The sequence below is a fragment of the Aquarana catesbeiana genome, linkage group LG04, assembly GCF_042186555.1.
Source record: "Aquarana catesbeiana isolate 2022-GZ linkage group LG04, ASM4218655v1, whole genome shotgun sequence".
NCBI lineage: Eukaryota > Metazoa > Chordata > Amphibia > Anura > Ranidae > Aquarana > Aquarana catesbeiana.
This window is the reverse complement of record NC_133327.1, coordinates 604,289,534-604,302,579: the sequence shown is the minus strand read 5'-3', so window position 1 is coordinate 604,302,579 and position 13,046 is coordinate 604,289,534. Positions and strand designations below refer to the sequence as shown.

The window sequence follows — 13,046 nt, the reverse complement described above, 5'->3', positions numbered from 1 at the left end:
TTACATTCCCTGAACACAGGTGACATATAAACTCTTTAATTGCTGTGGCCATGTAGTAAAGTGCAGGTTAGCATTTTATGTAAGGGCAGTTAATAGGTTATGCTGTACTTAAAGTAGTAATGTTTACCTTTGCTGTATGCTGTTTAAACTAAAATCTAAAGAAATAGCACAAGATCGTTACTACGTTTTTTTATTATTTCTAGTTAGAAAAAAAAAATTATATATATCTATATCTATAGATATAGATATATATATTGTATATATAACATATATAGACTAACAGGTCAGTTGTTTCCATTGCAACCACAGAAAAAACAGACTATATAAAATATTTTTTTTCTAGTAATTTAGAACTCTTAGGCGCACAGCCCATTCCTGCAGCCAGCAAGGTAGCACCCAGCTACACAGGACATTTGAATGGAAATATCTGAAAATGGTCAAATCAAATGCGTTCACATGTTTTTTTCAGACCTTTTTTTTAATCTGTAAAAACGTGTCTCCTCTCCTTAGTGCTTTCCATTGGCTAAAACAAAAATGTCTGTAGCTTCAATATACATGTAAAATGCATCATTCATGCTCCTATATTTGTACAAGAATGCTAAACAAAAATACACTTGACAATCACTCTGCTCAGGTGTGAGTTTTGAGGAAGGAATGGTTAGAACTTCTGTCAATGTTTTTATTTCTGTTAGTGCCCATTTGGCCGATTCTTTTTGCCAGGTATCAGACAGAACAGGGTGTGAGGGGGATACCTACTCTATGGTGACACATGCAGCAACAAAACATATTTCCTAGTAGAGTGAGGTAGACATAGAACCTCTATCTGAATTTTACTGCTGTCTGTGTCTCCTCCCAGTTTTCTGAAATGAGAAAATGAAACAACTTTTAGCACAAATTACTTAAAGTGTTACTTAACCCACAACAGTAAAATCAGTCTGTATATGCAGTAAAAGCATGCTTGTTATACTCACTGTGGAACCTAAGGGGTTAATCATCTGTGTTGTGTAAAAAGGCTGTTTGATCCTGTATTCCCAGTTCCTCCTCTTCTTCCACTGACTCCAGAACATGTCTGGATAAGACAGAGTTACTGGAGTCAGGCTGCACATGCTCAATTTGATGTGTATAGCTAGAAAGTTTTTTTTTCTTTTCTTGGGAGAGTGCATGTGTTTAGCACAGGGCCAATCACCACTGTCCAGACAGAGGGTCAGGGGTCCTGCATCCTGATAGGGCAACCAGTGCAGTATTAAAACACCTCCTACAAGCTTTACCAGGATATCATAGAAGTCACAAGATTGCTATATACAGCTGATGAGAAAAGGTATTTAGCAGTTTTTATTTACTAAAATTATTGCATTTCCTTGTTTTGTGGGAGACCAGATATAGTGAATGCAGGGTCCTGGGTTTAGTAACACTTTAAGTAAAAGAAACACGTCTTGCCATGCCTCCACATACTTCCCAACTTTTTGAGATGGGAACGAGGTACACTTATTAGCAAAAGTATGTGGGCATAGGACACACCCCTGCCAAGCCCCCTTAAAAAAAATTATTCATTAAACCCATAAGTGCTTTTTTTTTACCACTACTATTCCTATATACTGGCTTTGGCAATTTACAAATGCAGAAATTAGATGATAAGTTTAGCTCTAGGAAACACTTTTTGAAAGATAGAAGGTGCATTTTATATACAACTATATAGATCAGACCAAAATGAGGGACAAATGAGAAGGAAAGAGGGACAGAGGGACTTTGTTTCAAATAAGTGACAGATCCTCAAAATCAGGGACAGTTAGGAGGTATGCCCCCAGTTATGCAGGCCAGGTGGAAGTAAAAGACAAAAATGATTGCTTAAACTCAATACCACTACTTTGTATTTATAACTTTTCAAAATAGAAGTAATAATTACAAGTTGAAAAAAAGTTACATGCAATATGACAATTTTGGTCAATAAATTGTACAGTACATCTTTATAGAGGTCCATACATCAGACCAAAAAGTGGGACAGCAGATGAGAAAAGAGGGAAGGAGGAATTTGGTTCTAAATAGATGGACAGCATGTCTAAGTGAGGGACAGTTTGGAGCTGTGCAAATGAACAGATTTACCTGAGAGAAGTTGTAATCCTTCCCTGCTCTGTCCAAACAGGCCTTAACATTAAATAGGCCTTCATGTTGTAAGGAGAGTAAAATTCCCAGGCTGAAAGTGGCATACGAAGGAAACTGAGGGCAACAGTATATTCATGAACCTCGAATGCAGTCTGTGCCCCCCTACCTGATGCCTGGACTTGATCCAGTTAACTCCCCCCTCCCCTTCAAAAGCTGCTGTTAATTATAATCTACGTCGCAACATACAGCAATTATATAATTAAGATGGTATTGGTAAAGACACATTTTTTGGTTCATTTAAACAAGGCTCCTGTTGTAGGCTCCCCTCTTCCTGATGGCTTGTTGATTTCTAGTGCATGATTTAACCAGGTAGACTTTGTGAATAGCATAAGTACATCTCATGACTAAGCAGGAAAAGAGCAGGAAAAAAATTACAAACGTCTTTCAATTTCTCCATGGCCCCAATGCAGGGGCTTGGCATGCACAAGTGCTAGTTCTTTCTTCTGAAGGCTAAATTTGTTTTTTCACACAGAAGTTATTATTCAAAACATTGAAGTTCCTCTGGGGGGTCCTCCCAAATCATAGATGCCAACTGTCCCAGATTTCCCAAGAGAGTCTCACATCTAGGTGCTTTGTCCCAATGATGCTGTTCCTTGGAATGTATTCTGTAATCACGGCACCACGCTTATTTGATTTACTGAACATGCAAAGTAACTCAAAATTTGGTATTAATTGAAAGGATCACAGCTGTGAGTGGGCAGTTCCCTCATAATTGAGGATAGGACAGCCTGCAAAGTAGGCATGATGTGGGCAGGAATGTCCTGAAAGTGGATATTTTAGGTGCAAGCTTTATGCAGGGATGAAAGTGTGCTGAGGACTGTGGTGAATATGTTGGCAAGCATGCTAATTCAATAAATGGGATTCAGCAGGAGCAGTGATGTGAGAAAGAACTTCATGGCTCGTTTTAGGACCTGCAGAAATATGTAGGATTGAATACCCGTCCAAGATCTTGTTGCCCTCTAATCAGGATGTCTATGGTAATTATGAGAATATCTATCTAAAGTTGTCCATAAACAGTTTGAATCTTGGCCAGTTCAGCAGGAACTGGCCAAGATTTGAACTGTTAATGGGCAGGCTAAATGTACTAGGCTGCCGGATTCTCTTCTCCTGTCATGGACGGCTTCGCCCGCCCGCCCTCGCCCCCCACCAGGAGCAGACAATAGCTTGGCAGGAGGTTTTGCCCTGTCATCTGTCAGCACTATCCTTGTTGATGGGGGAATCGTGCAAATTTCAAAGTGAACACAGCGGTATCTTATTTAGTAAGGTATGTGAACTGATGCTTTGCACTTTCCTCCTTTTGGAAGATTAAAACACCTCTATATGTAACACTGTACCTGAAGCAATTAATTGTATTTTTTCTGTTTTTATTGCAGCCATGGGACACGCTGTGCGGGGGAAGTATCTGCTGCTGCAAACAATAATATTTGCGGGGTGGGAGTTGCTTACAACTCTAAAGTTGCTGGTATAGTATAATTTATCTTTGGTGTTTTAATGACTTAAATAGTTGTTATTCATTGACAGGAAAATAAACTTCAGAGAAATTATTTTCACTGTTCATATTTTTTCAGTTTTGATCGCCATCTACTGTTCATGGAGAGTAAAGCCTAAGCCAATGCAACGTGTAGCTTGTAATGGAATGCAATATTGAAGTAACCCTTGAAGACTGCCATTGTGGACCTCTTTCTCAAAATGCTAGTTGCCTGATTATCATGTTGACCCTCTGGTTTCAAGAGTTGCTGACCTGGACAGCCATGTAGATGTGGAATGTCAGAGAAAGTTTGAAGTCTTAATCTACATAAAGGGGTGGACTGAATTCAACCTAAATTGAAATTTATTGTTCGTTTCAGCTCCTCTGTGGATTTTGGCTTTGTAAACTTCTCTGCAGACTGTTTTTGTGAAAGTAGGATCTCCAAGAAAGATATTGAGATTTGCTGTCACTTTTGCTGCAGTAGTTAAGGATTATTGTGTTTTGTCAACCCTTATTCGTGTTTGGCAGTCCCTATCATTCAGTTTCAGTTTCCCACCATTATTCTTCTCCAATAAAGTCTTGCCATACTTTGTGTATGCAGTCATAACTGTGGGGGCTGTTGCTTTTAAAACACCAAACAAATTTGCAGTTATGGTTGCAGATGCTCCAGCTAAGAAGGCGATTTGTACTCTGGGAAGTCTGACCAGTCACCCATTTTACTGACTGTTTGTACTAATCGCAACTAAACTCAACACATATTATAGTGGCATACAACCTACAGAGCATAGACAATGAAAAGACAAACTTTTTTTCAGCGTACCCTAGCCTGCTTAATTAAAAATAAGCCCTCTAATACTAGTGCTCAATATTGTGTCCACTACCTGTACCTGCTCCAGGTCAGTGACTCAGTGTGTTTAAAAAAAGAGGTTCAGCATGTCCGGTAACTAGTATTTTCAGAAGGAGAGGTCAGCAATGGAAGCCTCTGTATTTTTTCCATGCCGGGTTTATGGTATTTTGTGGATACTGTGGGAAAATGCCTGAAAATGCTTTAGCAGGACTCCAGGGTAGACAAGAATGTAGATGAGAATTATGTCAAGAAAACCTAATTGCTAGTGTAGTCCCTAGTTCATATAAAAATCCAGAAATCAAGTAAACCTTCTTTTAATCGATTAAAGGGTTCACTATCACTAATGCAACTTTTGGATAGTCTAACCATTTGGACTAATCTACTGTTAGGCCTGAAAGTATTAATCTGGCACCACTTTAAATAGCAGCTTCTGTAGAGTGGTAAAGAATGTCTTAACCGCAGGGCACTCTGGTTTGCCAGCTTCACGGTCCACTTCCTCCTATGTCTAACTATTAGTTTGTAGGTGGGGTAAAGTGTGTACGGCAGCAATAATTTACACAGTTGGTTGCAATATAAAAGTTGTATTAAAGTAGTGTAGCAGCAGTTCACAAAAAATCCCAGTGGGATGGCTACCCAGCCGGCTGCACTCACAGTTCCAACAATGTGAAGGAGCAGATTCCAACTGGACTGAAAGCGTCTGTTGAGAGGTTGCAGAATGCGTCCTGGCTGTCTCACACCCAATTGGGAGGGTGTCCAGAAGAGAAGCAACCCTATGCTTTCCCTACTCATCGGGAACCTTCGCCTATTGCTATTACTGTCTCTCACAGGCGGTATACCTGTCACCAATTTACCAACTCACCAAATGCGTGCCAAACCTGGGAACCTGGGCTTTAAAAAGGCTCTGCCTAACCCAAGATGGCCACATCCAATCAGATCGCTTCCCCAGTGCCCGAGGAACCCATGGATGAACCGTGTTCCTCCTGACTTCCTCTTCAACTGCAGTGCTGCTGCGGATAGCGCCACCTGTAGTGGAGAAAGTAGACTGCATCTGCCTACAAATTCATCATTGTGTTAATACTATTTCATGGGACCAGAGCCAGTAACCAGAAAGCTTGTCACCACCAAAATACCAGATCACCCACAGTTTGCAGGGGTCTCAACCCACTCTACCAGAAGTTATCAGTGATAAACTGGAACTTGAATGTCCCGGCTATTTAATATGAGTGTTAGTTTAACAGCTTCAGATTTCACATAATTTTACTTTTGGTATTTTGGATCTTGGAAATTATGAAGATGCAAATGGATTGGAAAGTTCAAGTCTACATGGAAACAAGAACAGGCAAGAAACCATTTTGCCCTAGTTTTATCTTTGTAGATGTCGGGATTTAGAGCACTAATTTCTCCTAAAACAGTCCATATTTTAAATATGTTGCACTTTGGCTTAATAATGAAGGCAGTGATAAAAGATTGTGCAAAGTACTTTTGCAACCACTTCATATTTTAGTTTACTGTAAGCAGACTAGACTGAGACTGATTTGGAGATGTAGTTATAAAACTGAACCTAGGTTCTGTCTCATTTGGTCCTGCTTTTTAAAAAAATCTATGTAGTTTAGTGGTGCCAGGTCAAAGGTGTGGAGGCAAATATTGACACATACAAATGAGGATTTAAGGCTAAACACCTGACTGTTAAGTCATCAATAAGTCAGTGACAATTTTTTTTTAAAATCAATGAATAGACAAAAAGTAGCATTACCCATATAATAACTAGAGCAGATGTTTCATATACCTGGATTTTCCCACTGGAAAAATGGAATGCAGTCTGGGGAAATGCATTGGGCGAAACTGGGCATCAAATGTTCTCTATAAACAATAAGATCCAAATAGCATCAAGTGATACATGATTATTTGCCACTTTTAAATATGCTCCTTAGATTGCTTGATATGGTTTGCTGTACTTTTTACTTAACATGTATTTGATTTAATAAGCTAGGGTTATTACCAAATACTTTGCAGCCTTAAAGCAGGATTCCAGGCACACAGACTTTTTTCTATTGTAGTTAAGCAATACAGCCTGGTCACTTCCTACCCACAGTCTGGAAATGGACAGTGAAGGTTCAACAGAAAATTAATGAGTTATTTCTTATGCCGCGTACACACAAGTAGACTTTCCGGCAGACTTGGTCCGGCGTACCGGACTCCGTCGGATAATTTGATCGTGTGTGGGCTCCAGCTAACTTTTTTTCCCCAAAAGTCAGACGGACCTAGAAATATGTTTCAAATCTTTCCAACGGATTTGAGTCCGGTCGAAAAATCTGCTCGTCTGTATGCTAGTCCGACGGACTAAAACCGACACTAGGGCAGCTATTGGCTACTGGCTATCAACTTCCCTATTTTAGTCCAGTCGTACGTCATCACGTACAAATCCATTGGACTTTGGTGTGATCATATTTAGGCAATTCCGTTCGTTGGGAAAGTCCGTTGGAAGTCCGCCGAAAGTCCATCGGATAGTCCGTCGGACCAGTCCGGTCGAAAAGTCCACTTGTGTGTACGTGGCATTAGTTTTCTCCTCCTGTCAGCATGTTCCTTATCATGCACATAGCTTCATATAAAACTACTGTACATTTCATGCTGTATTAAAGAATGTATAACTGCATCAATTTGTGTATTTTTATATCTACCTGGAGTTCAGCACTAAGCATGAAGCTCCCATTCCAACAGGCTCCTGTTTTTCTCTCCCTAATACATACAATGTCATTAGGTCGTTTTAATCCATCCACATCTGTGCACAAAAGTAATCTTCGGTGGGCTAAGATAGGTACATAATGGCACTTTACTATAATCAACAGCCTTGAAAAATTAATCTCATCATTTTTTCAGCTGTAATTGACTACTTGAAGCTAGTTAACTTGGAGCTCGGTAGGCACAAGTACTGTGTCTTATGGAGCTAAACAGTTTGGCTTCTCTACAGAAAGCAATCAAATATCTTTTAACAGCTAGAAATAGTCCATGCTGTTATGCTTCTAGTATCTTACTGGAGGAAGAGCTCAAGGCCAGCACAGCACATTGAATGCTATTTGTAACTGTGACATATTGCCAATATCGCACAGAGAGCATTTGTTAAGACAAATTTTATTTGACTCTACCCAAAAAACTTGGGGAATTTGAAATATCATCATTAAGTATGCTGGTCTAGCACTGGCTATTCACACTTTGATTCTTGTGTGAGTGACTGATATTATCAGTCACTTGCATGTTGAAATGGTAATTTTCTATAACATCAATGATACATTTGGCAGAATTGATTACGTAGTGCTACCCTACATGTCTTTTTCCTAATAGTACAAAGGCTGTCTACCACTGCAAGCACCAGTTCATTCACACTGCCTTCAATAACACAGTCTAGGGGATGTCTTTTTAGCATGTGTTGCTTGAAGAAACTTAACAGGAGAGGGGTTAGGGCATGGGCCACTCCAAAACGATTAGCACATAGCAATTAAAGGACAATCTTCTCCTTAAGTAAACATGAATGTTGGACAGTCCAATCCCCACTGCTGATAACCATGGGGCAACTTTCTGAACAGGCTAAGACTTCACAGCTGGGGACCATAAGGCAAATTTCTGAGCAGTCTAAGGCCTCACAGTTGAAGACCATAGACAACTTTCTAAACAGGCTAAGACCCTACAGCTGGGGATCATGAGGCAAGTTTCTGGGCAGTCTAAAGCCTCATAGCTGAAGACCATAAGGCAAGTTGATTTGGCACCTAGTTACCTTGCACCTATGCACAACTACTGGTAGCTAATTTCCAGAAAACTGCACAGTCACGGGAATACATTTTGGGTCTTTACTCACAAGTCCTTCTCCAGACAAGATCCCTTGTGGTGAGGTCCTGCAATCAGCTTCTAAGAAGATACATCCTGGCCCTTAGCCCTGACACCACTGAAAAATAGTAGAAAACACCTGTAGTAATTCCCAGAGGTGGTGAGCGGTTGGTGCACTAGCTTGCAGTTTCCTCCTAGCACCCGAGCAAACATGTACATAAAAGAAACCCGGCAGCTCGAACTTCTGCAATGAATACATTTATTAATCCAGGTGTGGTAAAAAAAAAATACAGGGCTTATGCGTTTCGGCATGTAGCCTTAATTATAGCCACTGCTGAGGCATCTAGAACAGCTGCACAGTCCATGGGCTGGCTAAAGGCAGCAGCCCCTCAGGCTTTGGAACCCTCTGGGGAGAGAGACCCCAACCTTCCAGGGCTTCAGGTTATTTATCACCTTTTCCAGTCCCCTTCTAGCCTCTCCTCTCCAGGGATTGGCTGGAGCATTCAGGCTGGTTATTTGCATCCCCCTCCCTAAGCTCTGGAAGCTTCCTTAGAGGCAGCGAGAAGCAAACAGACTTGTGAAACAGACCAGGACAAAGATCACTGCTCCCTTGACTGTAGAAGGAGCCAAAAACTCAATTGTGCCTAGCATCCTACCATAGGAGGGTGCTACATCTACATCTCTTTTAGTGACAAAAGTCTAAAGCCAACTTTGGCTGGATGCATTTTAAATGTTTTTAGTCTTTGCTTTTTAAAAATTACAATAAAGAAAGATTAATGCTGTGAGAACTAATGGAGCCTGTCCTCAGACTGCATACATTTGCAAATATCGAGTTTACCCTGGGGAGCCCATCTGGCTGTCCTCAGACCTCACCTAAGCTTAGCCGATCAGCAGAATTTTTATATTCTGCATTGTTGTGCTTGTAATAGGGTCAGTAGCAATCACAGTCTATTTTATTATGTATAAGTGCAGCAAGCTGCATAGAGATTTGTTAAAGAGACAGTTAACATTATCCCCACATAACACTCTGCAGTTAAAAAACTTGCAGGCCCTTGTATTCTGGTATTCTGGAAAGCTCAATTCGCACAAGTAAAAACAGATGTAGCAGCCTGTAGTTTAGGCAGGGAGCTTCTCACAAATTTACTTACCAGGAGTAGTTATCCTGGTTGATTGATAGACATGTGCACACTGAAATATTTCTTTCCGAATTTCGTTTTCGTCCGAAAAATAAATTTATTTAGTTACTTACGAAATTCGTTTTTATTTATTTTGTTTTTCGTTAAAAATTGCATTAGTCCGAAAATCCAAATTAAGGTTGAATCTGTCATTGAAGGCTTATGGTGTCTGTCGAATGTTCAAAGAAGATTCGATGGAGCAGCTAAACTGTACGACGCCATATAGTTTACCTGCTCCGTCGAATCTTCTTAGAACTTTCAACAGACACCATAAGCCAAAGTACGTGTGTACTTAGCTCTAGCTATTTTACTGCTCCTCCTCTTACAATCAGCCAATAACATTCATCATGATCATTATTTTTATTTATCTTTTCTCCCCTACGTCAAATCTTTTCTCCCCTACGTCGAATCTTTCCTCCCCTACGTCAAATCTTTTCTCCTCTATGTCAAATCTTTTCACTCCATGTAGAATAATCTTGGACTAATAGAGTTAAGGTTAGGCACATTCGACCATAGGTTTGATGGACACAGATTGTTATTGTCATCATCATGTCGAATCTCCTATATATATCAAACTGTTGTAGCGATGAAAACGAAAATAAAGCATTTGTTTATGTCGGATCTTTTGTTTTTCGGATTCTGCACTTTCGTTATCATTTGTTAAAACGATAACGAAAATACCTGAAATTCGGACGAAAATGCATTTGGACGAAAACGAATGCACATGTCTATTGATTGATAGAGATCTATTGATTTCTCCCTAAGTTTGGCCTTGTTGCACTTTTCTCTTCTACCACTAGGTGACTAGGTACTTGGTGGTACTAGACATGAGAAGGACAACTCAAGGTCAGGTTATGGGCATATGGGGTATCTCAGCCAATGGGCAGGGGTTTTCTTGAATCCCTTGGCCTGCTGGGAGAACCTATATATTCAGGTGGAGTCAGGTGATCTAGGTTCTGTGCCACCTGGATGGCTGTCTGGGTGGACGTGTGTCATACGCCCGGGCTGCTAGGCCGGAGATTAGGCCTATCCCAGGGGCATCTGGCTGCTAGGCTGTGTGAGGGCCTATCCAGAAGTAAGAGAGCAGGGAGAGGTTTGGGATTGTGGCTTGCAGTCCAACCAGAAGTGACGGTTCTGGAGAACCTGTCAGTGGTCGGAGGTAGAAGGGAAGCTGTCGCCACAAAGGGACCAACCACCTCATTACCAGGGACCACAGTGAGTAACTGAAGCAACTACCAGAGCAGCATGCTCACCGAATGAGCACGGTGGAGAATCGGGAAACTTCAGGCGGTGATCAAGTCAGGGACCCAACCAGTGGAAGCGACGCTTGCAGAGCAGCCTTGTGTGTCAAGCCAGGGACTGAGCCGGTCAGCAGGGGTGAAGCTTGAGAAGTATCTGGAGTGCCAAGCTGGGGACCCAGCAAGGAAGCGGGGGTGACGCTTGAGGGAGATACCACTGCAAAGATTGGAGGAGCGCTCAGAGTCAGTGAGTCAGTGAATCAGAGGGTCTAGTGAGAGACCGGGAGCTCAGTGTTGAAGAACTACAAGAAGCCATTGTAGTGAAGCTGAAGGTACTGTTACGTTTGAGTTAGGAACTGTTAAAGACTGTTGCAATAGGAGACAGCATTCCTGCATGTGCAGATGTGGCACCTTGCTGGGGCCTTTCCCTGCACAACTGTCCTCCTATTGAAGTCTCGGAGTCTGCCAATTGAATTTACAACTACTTAAGTGTGTCCTGTCCCTAACCCTCTTTCCCCCAAAAATATAAAAAGGACTGTTAAGAGAAATAAAACCTCTTTTACATCGAAGAAGTGTCTGGCGCCCAATAACTTTGTCCACCTTGCACCCACTATGTCTCACAACCCACCACATACAGAAGGATGTCAGCTATCTTTAGCCTGGAAAGTTTTCATTAGACTGAACAAGGCCAGAGACCTTGCTACACAGAGATATAAAGTTTATGTCCATTTGTGGGCTTTACAAGCTTAGCACAGGACTGAAATTGAAGTGCTTCCACAAGGGAAGAACTATCCACTTCGGAAAACAATACAAGCTTTAGGCTGGGTTCACACCTATGCGAAGCCGCATCCAATTCGCATAGCAGGAGATTGTGACTAGCTCTCTGTGGAGCCGATTCACACATCTCTGCAGCGGCTCCGGTGCGATTTGCACAGGAGCCCTGTGTGTCTTTTGGTCTGTTTCAGGTCAGAATTCAGCCAAAAATTCAGGCTGAAATCAGACCTGAAATAGTGAATGGAGACGCACCGGACTCCTGCTGTGTGCTGCTGCGTGTCATAGTGTGAACCCAGCTTTAGTGATGGGGAAATAGGTAAGTCAGGCTCCATATGTGACTAAAATATAACTTTTGATTTGACTGGCCTCTTAGTGAAATGCACACTTACCCTTTAAATACATTTTACTATAGATCTCCAACCCATTGGAAAATGTATTTATTTATTTATTTATTTATTTCAGGTACTTATATAGCGCCATCAATTTACGCAGCGCTTTACATATACATTGTACATTCACATCAGTCCCTACCCTTAAGGAGCTTACAATCTAAGGTCCCTAACTTACATTCATACATACTAGGGGAAATTTAGACAGGATCCAGATAACCTACCAGCATGTCTTTGGAGTGGAACTTATTCAATGTATATTTTACTTTACTGTAGTATAGGAAAGATACAGAACATTTTAGACTTAATTTGCAAAACTTAAGCTATGTAGTTAATTTTCAGGTCTCATTAGACTCAACTAAATATAACTTTTTTGAAAATAAGCATTCTCATAGGTTTGAGATTTTTGCCTATGCATGTATTCAATGTAAGTTCCCCACAGGCAATCAATTCTCCTTCCCAGAAGCAAAAAATGTTGGATGGGGCTTTGAAATTTTTACAGGGTCAGCTATAGGCTTCTTCCCTCCACTATAACAGTTCATCATATACATAATGCTGATAATACATAGCTTAAACTTTTATTTGCTGTTTGATTTAATATTAACTTTTATTTAATGGATTTGCAGGTATTCGCATGCTAGACCAGCCCTTTATGACAGATATAATTGAAGCATCTTCAATCAGTCATATGCCACAAATTATAGACATCTACAGCGCCAGCTGGGGGCCCACAGACGATGGCAAGACAGTGGATGGGCCCAGAGAACTGACCTTACAGGCCATGGCAGATGGTGTAAATAAGGTAATGGCCATTGTAACTGTCATTTGTTTGTCACTATTCTCTGATGCAGATCATCATTCTTCCTTGGAGTCATTATCATCACAAAATGTTAAAGAGGTCCTAAAGTGGTTGTAAACCTCTGACGTGAAAACTGAACAAAACATATAATTTCATAGTGTGTATTTGTCTCAATCCAAAGCACAGGGTGTGATTGCTGCCTTCTACCTCACTCCTCTGCTACCAGCATGAGTAATTGCTGACAGATTTTTTTGCTTTGCGTCTTTTAAGGTTCTTTGAAGTACAAGCAAGGAAGCTTAGACCTCTGAAGTGTTTTAATATGCTTTTACTAAGCAAGAATGTTATACATACAAACTATTACGATTAAAGTAATACAG

At 40.9% G+C, this 13,046-nt stretch overlaps 1 protein-coding gene across 1 annotated transcript in view; it reads left to right on the top strand.

Moving 5' to 3' along the window:
• Positions 1-13,046, top strand: part of PCSK2 (proprotein convertase subtilisin/kexin type 2) — a 369,694-nt gene that overhangs the window by 256,577 nt on the left and 100,071 nt on the right. Inside the window, exons 7-8 of the mRNA XM_073628231.1 lie at positions 3,534-3,622; positions 12,497-12,672. Of these exons, the coding sequence (XP_073484332.1) occupies positions 3,534-3,622; positions 12,497-12,672 (265 nt within the window). The remainder of the gene's footprint in view (positions 1-3,533; positions 3,623-12,496; positions 12,673-13,046) is intronic.